Raw genomic sequence first — 19,212 nt, 5'->3', positions numbered from 1 at the left:
GTCATCCTTTCATTATTACTATTTTATTGCCATATTATATACACAATATCCTGACAAAGTAAAGAAAATGGTGTTATTGCCCTGATGCAACACGGTGCAAATTGGTTAAACTGGCTCCTCACAACCGCGATATAACTAATATCAACCCCACGGATAATAAACTCGACGACCAGACAGCCAGCAGCAGCAAAGGTTTCTATGCGTCAGCGCTGCGTTTCTTGCGCGAAACTGACGCTCATACGCCCCCTGCGTTCTGATTGGAGGAAAGTCACGTGAACAAGCATGGAGGCGTCGTCGCCTAGACGCGTCACTCGTTGATAACGCAAAACTCTACCGCTTGACTTGATAGGAACACCATACCGAGAGAAAAAACAAAACAACGGAAAACAAGGCAACAGGCACCGGTCACACGCTGCACATTTATGCCATTGCCATGAAATGAGGGCACCATGGGCGCCAAAGAGTCACGGATAGGCTTCCTTTCGTATGACGAGGCCGTTAAAAGAGGTAAGAGGTTTGAGCTTCAGCGATTAACGGCGGTCAGACAGTTACGCGGCAGAGCTAAGCTAGCGTTAGCAGCGTTAGCCAGCTAGTTAAGCCCACATATTAACTCTTTCTGCGAGCTAACAAGCCTCAACCTGTCATTTCACGGAGCTGTTATGTGATGTAGATTTTGTTAAGGCTTAGGGGACGAAGGTGGGGCTGTTTGTACTTGTCTTTGTGTTACTGGTGTAATGTTGTTGTCAGTGGCTGTGTCACACAAAAAACAGTGAGCTGTCTGCTTAGATTTTTCTGCATTCATATTCGCATTCCCAAGCAATCAATCGTCTGAGAGTGGACATCTCTCTAGGTTTTGACACGCAGCCAATTTCTAACTAGCAGCCGACTGGACGTGTAACTAATCTGGGTGGTGCAGGAGCGTCCACACTGACAAACAGATTTCACTAATCTGTCAACATTTCTCAACACCCCCGTGGTATTTATCATGTACCCCATCGCACTTTATCAGCTCCCTCTTCCTAAGCAGACAGTGGAAGTGCTTTTCCTGACACCTGATTTTTTTTTTCTTTCGCTCTTTCTTCTAACCAGTCTATTTTTCGCCTCTTTACCCTCAGCTATTATTAGGATATTTGTTGTTACTTAAGGGTGTTTTTTTGGGAAGTGAATGTTCTTCAAGAATTATAAAGTAATTGAAAAATTATTTAAGCCTTGAGATAAGTGTTGACAAGTTAATGACAGCTCCTATCAGCTGTAAAGTGTGTTCTTACCAAGGATGTAAACAAATATTTAAAGGGATAGTTCACCCAGAAATAAAAATCTGTAATCATTTACTCGCTCTTTTGTTCCAAACCTGTATGACTTTCCTTTCTTCTGTGAAACATAAAAGAAGATGTTTTGAAAAATGTCTAATTTTTAAAATACTTTTTCATTTATATATTTTTTTGTCTATACCGTGGAACTCAATGGGCACATTCCACAAAATATCTTTTTGTGTTCTGCAAAAGAAAGTCAAAAAGGTTTGGAATGACTTGAAAGGGAGTAAATGATTAATTTAATTTGGGGTGAAATTATCCATTTAATACTGGTTGGAACCAAGGATAAATTTTGAGAATTGGTTATCAATAAACCCTGAATCTGAATATTGAAGAGGACCCTTAACTGTCTATGGTGGTTAGTTACATCTAGGGATGTGCGATATGGACACACAATCATAAAATACTATCATAATTTTTTGATCAATATTGTGATTTCGGTTTTAATAACGATTTTGAAACAATATTTCCTTACATACTCGTCTGTATCATTTTTTTGGAAGCCGACTTTGACTATATTTGCGGGCCCCATATCTTTCCATAAATGATACGTGATGACATTGGTTATTTCTTGGTTACGTTGGTATGTTGTGCAGTTCACAAATGCCAGTATTATTGATTTTTTTTCAGCTATTTCCTTGTTTTCCTATGTAAAGCTCTAAATGCCTCTCACGGTTTAAACAAATAGCACTGTGCAACAAACTGAAGAAATCCTCTGACATTTCTGTTTAAAGTTTCTCGTTTTAGACTTCTAATTCGTGACCAGTGATTTTGTTTGTTTGTTTGTTTTTTGCTCTATCCTCTGCTTGTCCGTGTTCGTCATTGCGTATGCGTCAGGTCAGAGTTCACTCTTTCGCTGCAAATTGATGCGTATGGCTGTCTGTCGGAAGCTAGTTTTAAATATGGATATTTTTCTTTCAAAAACCCATCACTTAATTTCAGAAGGCCTTTATTAACCTCCTGGAGCCATATGGATTATTTTTTATGATGGAAGGATTCATTTATTTTGGGCTTCAAAAAACCAGAGCCAGGATATTTTTAAATATATCTCCGATTGTGTTCGTCTGAAAGAAGATAGTCATATATGCCTAGGATGGCTTGAGGATGAGTAAATCATGGGATAATTTTTTTAATTTTTCCCTTGCACATTCACATGCACAGTCACATTTACCATTGATCGGCAATTTTTCACTGACAAAATCCTGTCATTTCAATAGGAATCCACGAGATAGGGAATACTGCGTAAGAGTGAAAAATTTGTGAAAAGATTTTCGCGTTTACCAACAGAAAGCTGAAAGCTTGGTTTGAAGTGACTTCTGTTTGAACTGTTCATCATACATCGCTACACTACTAACAATAAACAGTTGTTATTTTTTTTTCCCACAAAAATTAACAGAAATTTTACTAATGTGACGCTTCTTTAGACTGCACAATGATCTGTAAATTCATCACTGACATGCTTTCCCAAATGTTGGGTTTGGGAAAGCAAACCCAACAACATTACGTTGGGTTTGCTTTCCCAATACCAAGGGGGTTGGATTGGATTGGATATGTAATGTTTATGTCAGTATACTCTTGAATTTTTTATGGCAGTCATAATCACCTAACTGTTCCAGTGACCTGACCGCAAGTTTGGTTTCAGTTTTCTGTCCGTATATGATGTCAAATTTCTGAATCTAAAAACTGGGTTGCACTGTGGCAGTGTAGTCTAAAGCTGGCAATCAGACTGACAGGCCTTGATGCTGGTGTGTTTATGTGTCTAATGATCAGGGTGTTGAGAACAGATACTGGCACCTGAGATCAAGTGCGTCAGCACTGCTTATCTTTCCACACCTTGATGAATAAGCAGAATTTAGCCGTTGCTTTGCATAGGCATTATTTGCATCTTTATTTCTCTTACCAGGAAACTACAAGCCAGGATAGATTCTGGCCAAATCTGTAACAGCTGTTTTTTTTGTCTCTTCATCTTGTTGACATAATTGCTGACATAATGTTTCCCAAGCTAAATAGGGTCTCTTGTGAGTCACCTGAGAGTGTTGAAGGGTTAAAAGATTGTGTAATTTTATCCTACAGTTGTGTGTCTTGACGTGTGTGCACGTGTGTATGTGTGTTGGTGGGGAGAGGGTGTTAGCTGGCCCTGAGCCCGTTAGTAGAGGTAGAATTACCCTAATTGTTCCAGCTGCACCCACACTGTGGTGGCACTTTTATTGCAGCTTTTTGTGCCATGCTGCCCAATAGCCAATGTTGCTGACATCACTTCATCACAATAACATTGTGTTAAAGGGGAATGGCATTCACGTCAGCATTTTATTGTTTGTTTTATTAATGGCTTGTTCTCGATCGTCTAATAGTTTTTCTTAAATCCATTGTGTATTATAGATTATATTGAAATAACATCCAGGCTCCATTAGTTAGGGCTGCGTGATATTGGGAAAAATTGACATATTTAATTTTTCTGCGTTATACAGTCAAACCAAAAATTATTCAGACACCAGATATCATTTTTGATATTTTTTTACTAGTGGGTGCAGGACACTATAGTTGATTTATGTAAGTGAAGATAGCAAAATAAACTGAGACATGTAACCAAAAATTCTTTATACAGTGGACTACCATTAAAATTGATAAAAATTAGGGACCAAAAATTATTCAGACACTTTGACCTGACCATGTTTTGCTTGTGTGCTGTCATGTGTTTTTCTTTAATTGCTAATGTGACCTTTTTACACCACAGACTGAACAAAATTACCAAGCATTGCTTGGTAATTGGTTGACCTAAACTAGAGTGAATAAACTGTGATAATGTGTGAAATGTTGAAGGTGTCTGAATAAATTTTGGTTGGACTGTATATTGCGATATGAAAACAAACAATTTCACCAGATGACTTGAATAGCTCTATTTGGAAAGAGTGAATCATTCTTGAGGTGATTTTGTAGAGGAGTCAATCTGCATAGAAAATAATAAACAAGTTATAATCATATGTAAATACAATAGAATAAAGATACAAATTAAATAAAAGTGCTTTGTTTTTTTAGGTAAATCTAACAGTATACAGGTACAGAACTTGAATAATCAAATGTAAAATAACGCCGCATAGTTTTCACTGTATAAATTAAATATTATTAATCTTTTTATTATTAATCTTTGTTAAAGGTACAAAAGTGATTTTCTCAATTGTTTGTTCACATAAGCCATAAGCCAATTTTACGTGTATTTTTCTGTTTAAGCACCAATAGACGAGAAACCGAATGGAAGTGCTGTCTGTGCTGCACGTGTGCGCCCACAGAAAACGGCGCGTTAGGTGTCGCATCTTCTTGCATTAGAATAGTTTAAAATCACTTGAATGTTTAAACTGACAGGACCTAAAATGCATGCAAATGATAACATTTCCCTCTGATGGTTAAAGTTTGCAATTAATCCGAGAATCACATCCATTTCGAACCGAGGTGCCTGGTTCGTATGGATCAACTACAATATACAGTACTTGCAAAAGTCTTAGGCCACCATTAGATGTTGTTTTAGCAATGGTATAATGACCATATATAACTATTTCTCAGTCTCTTTATTAGAATATAACCAGAAAATGCTGGAAATTTGTATAGAGTATTAAAAAACAGAAAAAAAGGCTTCTAAAGGCTAAAGTGGCAAGTATTTCATGACCACCCCCTGAGCAATAACAGGAACCTGGTTCTCTTAAAACTAAATGGAATGGAAAAAGACTGGAAAGCCAAGAAAACTTTTAAAATCTGATAAAGTTTCTCAGAGATTCTGCTATGAGAAACTGGAAGAAGTCCAGGAGGTCACACTGAATACTGATTTTTGCTTAAAGAGGCCATTGCATTTTTCTTGTATTTTTTGTTTGGATCTTAATAAAGAGACAGAAAAATAAATATGGATAATCATTAAAACATTTATAAAACAACAAAGCTGGCGGACTAAGACTTTTGCACAGTACTGTATATAGGACAATTAGAAACATTATGACCCGTCCCTAGAAAGAAAGAAATATTTTTAATTAAAAATTGTCTTAAAAAAACATTTAATTTTTGTATTTTCCAACTGGAAATTTTACAGCTGTAAATTCATGAACACCTTTCCAGGAAAATGATGATAGTGCAGCATCTGATTTGCTTATTTTTCAACCATTCAGGCTGTTGCTTCCAAGACTATAACGCATCATTCTTCCAATTTAATAAAAAATGACTTATGTTCAAAAATGTGTTATGTTCTTCTGAAACAGAAGAAGGCCTGTTGTCTTCATTTATTAATACTCCTACTGTGTCATTCTTGAAAAGGTGTACTCACGTTTTTTATGTCATTTAAGTAGTAAGTAATTTCAATAGTATGCAAGTTTTAGTCCAGTGCTCATCCTCAAGGTTTTCAATGGCTTTCCTCCAAGATCGAACATTCAATGTACTGTTCAGTATTATAAAGGAGCTTCTAGTGTCCCAATCCTGTTGTCTGTAGCCCACTGAAAATACTGCTAGCCCTACAGGGAGCCCAGGCATTCCCCTATCAGCTTGACTGAGAGAGGGTCCTCTGAGATTCCAGGCCATCGAATCCATCTGAGATAATTAAGTCTCGTCTTCAGGATTTCATGTTTATTTATGCTGCTTACCTATAAGGGTCAGGCATCTCATTTGCACTCAGGTTGTCCTTGGAATCCTCAGCCTAGAATGTAAGGTTGCCACCACCTACAGACCTACATTGTAGTAGCTAACTGGGAACTCAAAGTAGGTCATGTTTCTAGGTAGTAGCGCACTGAAATTAGTTTTACTGTATGATACAGTGTATCCTGCAGGCTTCCATCAGTAACTCAGAGCTTTATGGATCTAGCTGTCTCTCCTCTGAGGGGAAGCGCTTTGACTGGACGAGGAAAGGGAAAATCAAAGAGGCTGTGAAAGCTTTAGCAGTCTGTTGCTGTGGATTTCAAAGAGTAGACCTGTCACTGAATTCCCCAGAGCAAGACGATATTTGCATTTCCTCATTTCTTTTTCATCACCTTAACATGAACACCACTGAGTCTGAATGCGTTCCTTCTTGTTAGAAAAGGCTTGTGTATTTTTCTTTTTTGGAGAAAACACTAATGCACTCTGGTAGACTGCAAGCATAGGCAGTGTTATTGGAGAATAAGAGTCAGTATAGATAAGAGTATAGGTTACTTTGGTTACTGTGGCTCATAAAAAGGAGATCTTTAACTAGCCCTTGTAGGAAAGTGTATTTTAGTCTATCAGAGTGACCTAATTTTACTGCAGTTAATGCTTTTCCAGTTTTCTATTTGTACTTATTTTATTTTATTTTTTAATTTTAGTTATAAAATTATAATATTATAATAAATGACAATAATTATTCTGGACATTTTTGTTAACTGATTCCAATGTTTCATCTCCTTCATGCATATTTTAATAGCTGCACTGTTGTGCTATCACTCAGTCTCCCTTGGGAAACTGTCTTGTGGTTTTAGGTTTGCAGATATTACTTTGGCACCTTTGGAGAGAGCAATTTGGGAATTGCTTAATAGAATCGGCTTAATTGTCTTGTAATGACTTCGAAAACTGGTCTGGAGTTCTTTCTGCACATGCACAGAAAATGTCTCCAGCATTCAGCAAAGTCATTGTATTTTCAGTGGAACATCTGGTGCCCTGATTGAGCTTATGATCTTGGGATGTTGTTCACCTCATCCGATGCTTTCCTCCCACAGAACATTATACAAAATAATTATGCTCCCTCCAGGTCTATTAAAATGCCTGTGGAGAGCCTGCAGAGATATATTAGAGCGAATCTGCTGACCTGTTGACTTTGAAACACCTCAGATGTAGTGGTCTACTCCACGGCCATGTCTGTGCATTCTGTATCACATGAAGAGAGAGAAACCACACTGATCGACCTCACCTTTCCCCTAGCAGAGTGTATTTAGATTGTGACCTGGGAGAATGGATTGTCATTTGGGACTTAAAGGTTTCCTCCTGCTTTTTGTAAGAAAATCAACCTTTCTTTAGTCATGAGGAATTTTTATGACCCTCAGAGCTCTAAACTGTTTTCTCAGGCAGTCCCAATGGTTCACCCTGTGTCAAGTCCAGGAATATCCACAGTCTGTTTCCTGTCGTCGTATCTTCACAACACAATATACCCATTTCTTCCTGGTATTATAAAGACTGTGGCATGCCTATTGAGGAAAAGTGCTGTGCTTAGTGATAGAGCGATATATTGGCAAGGCTAATATTTGGTTATATTGAGGCCTAAAACATTAATAGTCTATGAAAATGTGGAAAAATCAGCATACAGTTTTGTAAAACTCAGTCTTTAGGAGGGGTGTCTTTTCTTCTTCTTCTTCTTACAATTATAATCACCTTTTTTTTTTAACCTTCACTTCAGTGTAAATGGTCCTGCAGTGTATGGCATGACATGTCAACTTTCCAAAAGTATTGTATGTCAACTACACTTGTAGGATGTAAACAATATTTCTTTCCATTGACTCATTAGAGGAACCTGTTTAAATTTTGGTGTTTTGCAGGGGGGCGGATGCAGCTTTCTGTGATTTGTTAGTATCCTCGTTATAAATGATTTTATGCAAAAAGGTGTCCTCAACATCCTGAGGTAGACAAATGTTCTATCCCATAGATGAAAGCGCTTTTAACATCCTTACAGAAACCAAGCATTGTATGAATGCAATTTGCTGTCATATGCATCTATCCAGATCCTTGGTACACTATGTGTTTCTTTAGGACAAAAAGGGCAGGAAAACATCAGCTGCCGTATTGTGCCAACACCATAAGAGCCCCAGTTACTCTCCTTCAATGACATGCTAACAACTGTTATTACATTGGAGTGGCATTTGTCGTGTGTTTTTATTGCAGATGTTCTGTCACGTAATTCCAAGCATTCTTAAAGGGATAGTGCACCCAAAAATGAACTTTTACTTGCCCTCTGGAAATCCAAGATTGGCTGGACGATATGACCTAAAATCAAAATCTCAATTAATTGAACATTTTACCTCGATTACGATTAATGAATTTTTTTTCTTTCTTTCTTTTTTTTCCCCCCTTATAATACTGTAAATATGCTTGACTATTAAAGGTGGTGCATCAGCGCGGTAGCTCAATATATATACACCCGATGGTCTAAAATCGCTTGAATGTCCAAACTGACAGGCCTTAAAACACATACAACTGACAACGTTTAGTGAAGGTGCAAGTGAAAGTGATCTCACTTCGGGACTCGTCGCTCGCTCGCTGTCTGCGTGTGTTGATTCGGTGATTGAGTTTGCCTCCGTGTTGCTTCCATGCCACTGACGACGTGGCGGAGTGATGTGACTACACACGCGGTAGTGTTTTTAAGGGGAAAAGTATTATCGGGATTAAAAGAAAATTATGCTGGTTAGAGGTTCTGAATTTCGGTTTTGATTACTTTTCAATTAATCTTCCAGCCCTAGTAGGTTTTTTTCTTTCTTCAGTAGAATAGTAAAGATTTTTAGCTGAAACCATGGTCCTTGGTGATTCATATAATGCAAGTCAGTGGCTACTGTAACTTTTTACTGTAACTATACAGGCAAAACAAAAGACTGTGGCTTCTGACGATACATTGATGCATTCTTATGAAGTGAAACGATCGGTCTGTGCAAAAAACTGAACATTATTTACAACATTATTACCTGTAATCCACAACTTTGAAAATGGTCCTGAGCGTGTTCACCGCAGTCTGGAGCTCAAGCTTCCTGACGCATTATGACTCGCACATGAGCTGGCGGCTTCGCTTATTTTGCTAAATAAGACCTCAGTGTATCGTCAGGGGCCACAGGTATTCATTTTGTTATTGTTTTTACTTTGAGTTGGTAGCCATTGACTTGCATTATATTAATCACAGAGGACCACGGTTTCTGCTTAAAATCTTCTTTACTGTTCTATTAAAGAAAAAAACTACATCTTGGATTGCCTGAGGGTGAGTACATTTAAAGGTGCCATCGAATGTTTTTTTATAAGATGTAATAAGTCTAAGATGTCCCCTGAATGTGTCTGTGAAGTTTCAGCTCAAAATACCCCCTAGATTTTTTATTTATTTATTTAACTGCCTATTTTGGGGCATAATTAGAAATGCGCCAATTCATGCTGCGGCCCCTTTAAATGCTCGCGCTCTCCGCCCCCGGAGCTCACGTTTGCCTTAAACAGTGCATAAACATATTTTACACAACTAATATTACCCTCAAAATGGATCTTTACAAAGTGTTCGTCATGCATACTGCATGCTTTGGATTATGTGAGTATTGTATTTATTTGGATGTTTACATTTGATTCTGAATGAATTTGAGGCTGTGCTCCGTGGCTAACGGCTAATGCTACACTGTTGGAGAGATTTGTAAAGAATGAAGTTGTGTTTATGCATTATACAGACTGCAAGTGTTTAATAATGAAAATAGCGACGGCTCTTGTCTCCGTGAATACAGTGAGAAACGATGGTAACTTTAACCACATTTAACAGTACATTAGCAACATGCTAACGAAACATTTAGAAAGACAGTTTACAAATATCACTAAAAATATCATGTTATCATGGATCATGCCAGTTATTATTGCTCCATCTGCCATTTTTTGCTGTTTTCCTTGCTTGCTTACCTAGTCTGTTGATTCAGCTGTGCACATCCAGACATCCTGCCCTTGTGTAATGCCTCGATCATGGGCTGGCTTAGGCAAATATTGGGAGTGTACATATTAATGATCCCGACTGTTACGTAACAGTCTGTGTTATGTTGAGATTCGCCTGTTCTTCTGAGGTCTTTTAAACAAATGAGATTTATATAAGAAGGAGGAAACAATGGAGTTTGAGACTCACTGTATGTCATTTCCATGTACTGAACTCTTGTTATTTGACACTGCCAAGATAAATTCAATTTTTAATTCTAGGGCACCTTTAACTGCATTTTTTTCATTTTTCAACTATCCCTTTAAGTCTGATGCTGAAAACCTAAAACATAAACAAGTCCATTCTGTTCAGTTGTGGTCTAATAGTTAGAAATTCGAACCTGAAGGATGTAACCTGAATGTCGCAGGTTTGAGTCTCAGTATTGGCAGGAAATATAGGTGGTGGGAGTAATTGAACAGTTCCACTCTCATTACCCACAACTGAACAAGGCACCTAACCCCCAATCGCTCACAGGGTGCCGCAGCAAAAATGGCTGCCCACTGCTCCAGGTGTGTGTTCATGGTGTGTGTGTGTTCAATACTTACTGCTGTGTGTGCGCACTTGGATGGGTGAAATGCAGAGCACAAATTTCGAGAATGGGAAACCATACTTGGCTACATGTCACTTAATTTCTTTCAGAAAAGCATTTCTGATAATGTCCCATTTGCAGAGAGCATTGTTTCTTGGCCCTCTGCTCTTGGACTTGACCCTGTTATGGATGGGTCAGATAGAACAGTGCTGTAGTTTATGAGCATGTCTGTGATGTATTGTGCTAGGCAGTACAAGGCTGTGAGTAGATAGAAGCAGCAATGGCCTCCTGTAAGTGTCTGGGTTAAATACAGGCTGCAGAGGCGGTGATGTTTTAAAAGGGATGAGTGTGTGTACGTGTGAGATAGAGATGAAAGCACTTGCTGTAGTCCCTCTCTGCCATCATAACTCAACATGCTCTGAGCTAGAGGTGAGAAATGAGCAAAGATGGCAATGACTTTGACTTATTAGAAGTTTGCTCAGCAGTCACAGTTACCTCTCTAAGGCCTAAGACCCTGTTCGCACCAAACGTGAATTTTCTGCATTAAAAAAAAAAACTGCATAACAAGTAAATGGAACGATGGACCGCTAGATGACAGTTTGGAAATACAGTATACTAGTGTTCGAAGTTTTTGTGTTTTTAAATTGAAATATTTAACAGTTTTAATTTTAAATTATAATAATATTATAATAACACTACCTCTCAAAAGTTTGGGTTCAGTAAAATGTTTGTATTTTTTTAAAGAAATTAACTTATTTAGCAAAGATGCATTCCAATATCTTGTTTAGTATAAAACAGTGAACCTCTTTTTGAAGCAATTTTTATTGATAACCACCTCATATCTTACAGCTATTTGACAGCTCTCTACTGTGTTCACAGTTACCGATGTGGAGCTCAAACGTCTGCGAGATGCCTTCAAGAGGACCAGTGGCCTGTCTGTCTATATGACCCAGCAATGCTTCTACAGGGAAGTACTGGGCGATGGAGTTCCACCAAAAGTTGCAGAGGTGAGTCAAGCTTTAATACAACATTAACATAATCACAGCATCATGATCTCTCCAACCTCCCACTGATTGTTTCAGTGCTTTCTCTTTGTGTTTTAACAGTTTTGTGCTTGATTAATCTCTTCCCCTAGTTTATTTATGGCAGGCTAAAAGTAGTACATATTCGTTTGACAGTCTATTTGCTGTACCTTGGATAAATTTAGATTATATTTTCTATATAGTTTTACACAGACTACTACACCCTCTAGTATTCACATACTAAAAAAACATACACGATAGTCACAAAAGCTTAGATAAGATTGGTTACAGCATGCAGTTCCCCACTGTTGATTGAGTGCTTTTTTGCTGCTGTTTGACTAAGCTATTTCCCTGTTCTTGTGTAGTTCTGTTTTGGTTTGCTGATGCTCCAAATACCCACAGTCATGTGGTTATCAATTGTAACCCAGAGAAGCACTAACTGAAAGGGTGGGGCTTTATGGTAAAACACCTCACACATCATAATCTGACATTTAAAGACTTCCCCATGACCTGACCGCTGTAACCATGTGTTTGTGTGGCCCTATACTTGCCTCCTGTATCTTTACAGTCTGATCTCTGTGAGATGAATAATACAGAGATCCCCCTCTATTTCAGCAGAAATCTTTCTGGTCCATATTTCTACTTGTTGTCATAGGAACTAGTATTTTCATGCCAGATTGGCTAGTTATTTTCAGCTCGTTTACGTGTGGCTCTCAGCCAGTTTTATTATGAGTAATGTATCAGATCAATACTTTAAGATTGCTTTATGAAAGACGCACATCTCTTTAAAGCGTCAATTAAAAGAAGTCCTTAAAACAGATGGAAGCCTTTAACAGGACTTGACTCTAAAGTCATGAATCTTTCGTCAGGTATTGTTATGAACTTTCAGTCTTGGCTGCAATCCAATGAAATTCTTTCAGCTGAATAAAACTGCCACTCATCTGATATTGCATAGTTATGTTTATTTTTAGCTCTTTTCCCACAAGCTTGTATTGCGACTGATCAAGATTTTTGCCAAGCACACTGATGATTTTGTGTGTGTTCTTTTACTAAAGTGATTCTTTCTAGCACTCTAGTCTAGTGTTGTCAAAAATATCGATGTTTTGATGTGTGTCGAACGATACTGAAATATCTGAAACAATTCCAATACTCCTTTCTGCAGTATCGATACACCGATACCAGCTGCGCTTTCTTGCTCTCCTCTTCGACAGTGAGTTGACATGCACCCGCCTCCTCGTCTCATTCGCTCCAGTTAAATAGCATTGGTGTGACCGGGTCTGAATTTCGGTGCAAGGTGGCACATAATTCTACTCATTCATTCCCTCAGATTTCGCTCTCACATCCGAAGCGCACACATAATAAAGCCTCTTCTGACATGATAGTGCCAAAATGAGCCCTTTTTTGTGGCTTATTAATGGACAAATACACTCAAAAATAAGGTTGCAGTGCCCATCTTGGTGAGTATTAACGTAAACACAGTTACAAGCAGGAAGATTGTGTGACAGTAACAGCATTTTGGATCCATGTGTGTGTCAGGTATTAAAGGTGCAGTAAGCAATTTCTGAAAATCTCTGTTGATATTTGAATTCACCAAAAAAACTTAAAAGGATCACACCCCTAACTTGATAGCTCTGCCCCAATTAGGGCTGCACGATATTGGAAAAAAATTACATTGCGATTATTTTTTTTCCCAACGATATAAATTGCGATATTGAGAGCCATCAATCCAGGCTAAAGTCAATAATTACCATTCCATGATATTAATAATTTCACTAATAAGCAAGCTTCATTACAAGTGACAAAAATTTTAATCCAAAATTAGAACATTTCTGTAAACACAAAAGCAGAACACATTTTTAAATAAAACAGCAGCTTTACACCAACCCCCCTGATTGGTTTACAACAATATAACTTAAAATAAATATATTTTTTATAAAACAACTTATAAGCATTTTGGTTCACAATCTTTTAAGTCAACTTTTCTTAGCCAAAGTGCCAAAGTAAAACAGTGTTGGTGTTGGTCATCATAATCATGGCTAAATATATGAAATAAACAAAATGAAATAAAACTTTAATATATTTTGTATTAAATCTTCTAAACAGATTAGAGAACATATTCCTGTAAACAGAAAAGCCGAACACATTTAAACAGCAGCTTTACAACACCAACCCCCCTGATTGGTTCATAACATAACTTAAAATAAATATATTTTTTATAAAAACATTTTGGTTCACAATCTTTTGTTTTTAAGTCAACTTTTCTTAGCAAAAGTGCCAAAGTAAAACAGTGTTAGTCATCATCATAATCATGGCTAAACAAAATGAAATAAAACTTCTAAACTGAGTATTCTTTAGCATGATCATGCATGCTTATGTATGCTGTATGCTTTGCTTACTCAAGGTTTTTAGATAGACACAAGTCTATCAACCTTTGCAGGCTTGAGATAGGTTCGTTGGCAAGTGAAGATGTTGCCACTACTATGGCAACATATCTTAAGCGATATGAAACGTTATTGCGTTTGTTATTTCTTTCTGTCGTTGAGAGCCTTTCTGGTAAGGTGTCACACTGGCAAAGGCATCACAAATATTTGTTTGTTTTGGTTGACATCCAGATATGACTTTGTATTCGTCGTAAAGAGCATTGTGGTGCCGTTTTAAGTGATAAGACAAATTGGTGGTGTTTCCTTGTTTTGTGGACACAACTTTATGACATTCCATGCAAAGTACCTCTTTTTGGTCAACATCCTCCTTTTTGTAGCCGAAATAGTCCCAAATAGATGATTTTGACTTTTTCTTTTTGGTACGATTTTTTTTTTTTTTTTTTTTTCGGCGGATCCTCTTCGTCGCGCATTTTTAGCAGTGAATGTTGGCTGTGAGTGGTGAGCAGCGAACCAATCACTGTGCAGGCACGCGGAATGTGCATGTCACCCCAGCAACAAGCCATACAACAAACTCGTGTTTACTGTGTGCTACCCTGGTGCTACCGTTCTCTTAATACACCATGGGCTACTACCCTTCACATCGCATGTTCCGCCGATGTGACTATCGCTCACGCGCACATCGCGATGACCATGTTAAAACAGAATATCGTTCAGCTCTAGCCCCAATTCACAAACACACTATGTAACACAGGCATATCCCCCCCCTAATGAGTTGTCATGCCCCTTACTGCTGATTGGCTACAAGTTTGTTTTGGTGCTTGATCTGATCCACTTTCAAGTCCCTTTAAAGGGACAGCAGCCTAATAAACGTTTACTCGCTATGTTAATGTTAATCAAACAACACTTGTCAAAGAGAAAATCACTCACTGCTCTTGACTGATTAACATGTGTAACTTTAATTGATTAATCTGTATTTAATTTTTTTAAATGAAGATTATCCAATGTTATTTTAAATTTGATTACTTTATTTCTTTATTCAGTTTCTTTCCTGAATACTACTGCTAGACCTACCTGAAAAAAAAAATAAAGCAGTCTTATTCATGTGTATATTTATTCTATTGTATTTATTTGTGCTATTGTTTGTAATTTTTTTATTACTGTTTCATACTCAGAAAGTAGAACTGAAATGACATTCATTACAAGATGATTAGTTAAAACATTTCAAATGCACCTGCAGAATATTTTTTTCTAGTCATTTATTTCACCATTGAGGATTTCTTAAAAATAGTGTGTAAAAAATCTTGTATCGTCTCATTCTCGTGAACTCAATCTCGAGTCTCGTCTTGTGAACTACCTGTCTCGTCACACCCCTAGTATCGTATCGAGGTTAGAAATTCCAGTATCATGACAACACTACGCATTTACATGTCACTTAGCACTCTTTGCTGGTTAACAGACCATTTGCTGGATTAAAGTTGAGATCACATTTTCACCTGTACTCCACTCTGTCTAACCACGCTTCAAAATCGATATGTATTATTCACTTAACCTAAATGCATCCACATATGTGTATAGATGGCAGGTAGTCAGTGTCTGCGTCCCATGGGTGATTAATCTGCATGTGACATCTTTTGCTCCGTCCATCATCAGGAGGCACAGTTGGGAGGAACCCCGAGCTCCCAGCTGATCATTTCATCGCTGCGATAAGTTGATTGGTTCCCTTGAACTCAGCTCGCAGCCAGCCAGCCAACACCTCACGTTGATCTTTAGCACCCAGCCTCATTAAATCCCTCACAGCATCGCACACTCCCCCCCCTCTTTTCCTCCAACTTCCTGTCTGTGCACGTGTCAGCTTCTGGAATGCTCTAGCTGATCATTACCTCCACCTTCAGTCACTCAGTGTTTGTATTACATCAAAGGGCAATGATTACATGCTACAGAAGTGTGCTACATTATTCATTATGAAAGCTGCTTTCAGTAAGAATGGCTTCTGTGTTTGTGTATATTATGTATCTGTACAATGTAGAAATAAAAAGAAACCAATCTATGTGCCAAAGCTAATTTCCGTAACGTTTAAACAGAAATTTTGTAACCAGTGACTAGTCTAAAACAAACAACAGTATGTATAAGCAATCCATTTGAAATAGCCTACTTAATCTATGAATCAAACAGTCTAATCCCATGGCGAACGCTGCTGAAGAATAGGTCCCATACATGCATTATGATCATTGTACATTAAACTTAAGCATTCACTTAATTAATGTTTGTAAATATAGACATATTTATTCAAATCAGCTGAATCAATTGGTACTGCAGGACCAGTAAGTACAAACTCAATGTTATAAATAGAATTCAGAAGGTTAGTTACCATATGTCAGCAGTGTCAAAATGTAGATCATTACTACAGATACTGGCTGCGCTTGTCTGTGTTTGAACGCACTTCTTGTGTATGGAAAAGTATCTATACACATGACAGGTGGTGCAACTAAAACTTGACATGTACTGGCAACTATATTTTTTAGTTTCTCCAGGTGTACACTTCTCGAAATTATGTATTTTTAAATTTTAATATAAACAGGACAGTAATTTGAATGTAGCCTTTATAAAAAATATAAAGTATATATACTAGTATTTCCAATGTTGACTAGCAGCAGCTGTATCATTTACTAACTAGTCTTGCACATCCCTAGTTCTGTCACAAAATATCAAATTCATGCAGTAAATATGATGTGCTGTCAGAGCAGAATCCACTCCAGGGTCGTCACAGTGATGCAGTGACTTGTGTGTAAACAGCCCTTTAGGAATGAATGGGTTTGCACATACGTGACCAATCACGGAAAGTAGGGACACAAGTCAGTTTTGGGGCATTTTTTAGTTATTCACAGATTCTGAAAGTGTAGTCTCCAAGCTTTCCACATGGAAAACCTGATAATATTTGGAGAAGTTGTGGCCATTTGAAGGTAGGCACTCAAAAAAGCTCTAAAGAGAGAAAATGCCTCTAAAACATGTGCAGTTCTCGCCTGTTCTCACCTGCTGGGAGTGGCAATTGGGCTCATTTACATCTCATTTAGATAAGCCATACCCCCTGTAAAGCTCCCCCCTGTAAAGCTGCATGGTTGAATGGTAAGAATGCTAAGAATGCAAACAGGCAGGTTTACGTGGGCTAAGTCATTCACACCAGTCACTTCAAGCAATTGAAGCGTTATTCAAATTAATAGCAGATGCTAACATTACCATCTAAAAGCACGTTATAGTAATTAAATTAAAACGACAGTCCTGAGCTAGCTAATAACAATAGACACATGAGAAAACATGTACGTGTTCTTAGAATGAACACAAAACGACAAACTTTGATGTTTATTGAAACACCCATAAGAAACAGAAAAGTATTCTTGCAGATCTTGTTACCTCCAATGAAATAAGTCGTTCGGGCACACTTTCTCCTTGTCGGGATCTTCTTTGTGGATGTAACCGTCTGTTTGCCTCTAAATGTCCAATAATTTGCCACTTTTTTCCGCAGCTAAAGAATCCAGCAGAGCTGGCGCTGCATACTAAGTAGCCACGCTTCCCTTGGAGGGCGGGGACAATAACAAAAGAAACAAAAGCCGGCGTATCCAATTCCAATAAGGAAATACAAACAGACAATGACACGCCCCTACTGCGTGATAGAATCTCAGAAAAACAAGCCGATTTCAAACTTATAATGTACACTTTTAAATATACCAATACTGCTATCTCAAACACGGAAAGGCTTCTTCATGATCTCAACTAACAGATTCTGCAAAAAAACGAAAATCACCAATTTTGAGAAAAAAATAAAAATAAAACGCTTCTTTCTCATTTTGCGCGAATGTTGTGCTGCTGACTTGTGTCCCTGGTTTCCGTGACGGGTCACACACAATATCCACCCAACCCAAAGGACTTTAAATAAAGCTTTAGAAATTAAAACAATCAACTAAATGTGCCATATGTTAAACTGGAAGGTTTGCATGGTGGTTTCAACATAGAGATGTAATCATATCAGAGATGTCAATCAACATCAGACTCCAAGTGCTTTGCTTTCTAAGGACATAAGCAACTTTTTTTTTAATATATAATAAGATTAGCCTACTTTTATTTACAATAAAACAGCACATTAATATGTATTATAGGCCTATTTAATTCAATTTTTAAAAAATCGATTCTTTTGTTTTTATGCAACAATGAATCATTCACATCAGCATCATGATGCATCGTAAAAAATGATTATAAAACGGTTAGTTCCTGTCCTTTGATTCTCTGACTAGTCAGTAGCTGTGTTTTATTCACGATAAAACACGGCTATGACCGCATCCCCCAACGGTTCTGTGTATCGCTACACAACACCCTTAGCAACCACTCTTAGCAATGTAAACTGTATGTTCTCAATTGATATTGTTCATTGAAGCTTACTGTATTATGTAGAAGAGTATTGTGAGAAAGAGATTTTGTGAGTGAGTTTATTACCTGTATTAAGATTTAGCATTTTCCTTCAGATCAGTCCTATGTTCATAATAAGAAAAATCTGTTTAAATGTCCGATATATTATCTTGTCCTTTTAACAGTTAAGGGGATTTCCCGTGACTGACAGCACTAGTCAAAGCATTTGTTAGTTGCGTCTTGTTCCGTGTTCACAACAATTTCAATGTAAAAGTCTTCGCTGCTGACTGACACACTCATAAAGACAGGCTTTGCTGCCATCTAATGACGTAATAATGTAACTTCTGTTGCCGTTCAGGGACTATTTTTATCGGCGGAAGGAAGGCTTTAGTGAAAGTTTACTTCATGAAAGTTGCATTGATACATATTTTTGGCTTTAATATTTGTATTGTGTGGTAACTGTTTTATGCTGTATCGATTCACATCGTGCCTAACAACGCCCTTCAGACTTATTCATGATACAGCACAGCCTCTCGTACCTTATTGCTTACTTATGTTCCTCAGCTGTATTTTTCAACATAATGGTAAACTCTGCATTCCAGTCGAGTGCCAACAGCTCCTCTAAGCCTGACATCCTCTCTGCCCTCTGGCCAAAACTCCTGCCAGTTTTAGTCAGACGAATCCACACAGAACTGATGCCAGAGCTGTGGAGATGAATGACAACAGTCTTCATTAACCAGACCTTAACTTTATTCAAACTCGTCAGCTGGGTCCAAAATTAACACTCTGCCACTGCTAACTATATAAATTGATTTGGGCGAGAATAACTGGCTGGTTGCCCAGTAAATTTATTATACATTTAGGTAAGAAACCAAAAGGCCCCAGACATAAA

At 37.8% G+C, this 19,212-nt stretch overlaps 1 protein-coding gene across 3 annotated transcripts in view; it reads left to right on the top strand.

Annotated features, from left to right (window-relative positions):
* Positions 1-329: 329 nt before the first annotated feature.
* Positions 330-19,212, top strand: part of usp32 (ubiquitin specific peptidase 32) — a 58,962-nt gene continuing 40,079 nt past the window's right edge. For all 3 annotated transcript variants that reach the window (XM_067365381.1, XM_067365382.1, XM_067365379.1), the window contains exons 1-2: positions 330-507; positions 11,399-11,526. In XM_067365381.1, coding sequence (XP_067221482.1) covers positions 450-507; positions 11,399-11,526 — 186 coding nt within the window. In that variant the 5' untranslated portion in view covers positions 330-449. The remainder of the gene's footprint in view (positions 508-11,398; positions 11,527-19,212) is intronic.

The sequence above is a fragment of the Chanodichthys erythropterus genome, chromosome 17 (genome assembly GCF_024489055.1).
Source record: "Chanodichthys erythropterus isolate Z2021 chromosome 17, ASM2448905v1, whole genome shotgun sequence".
NCBI lineage: Eukaryota > Metazoa > Chordata > Actinopteri > Cypriniformes > Xenocyprididae > Chanodichthys > Chanodichthys erythropterus.
Note: the sequence above shows the minus strand (reverse complement) of the source record. Positions and strands in the feature narration are given on the sequence as shown.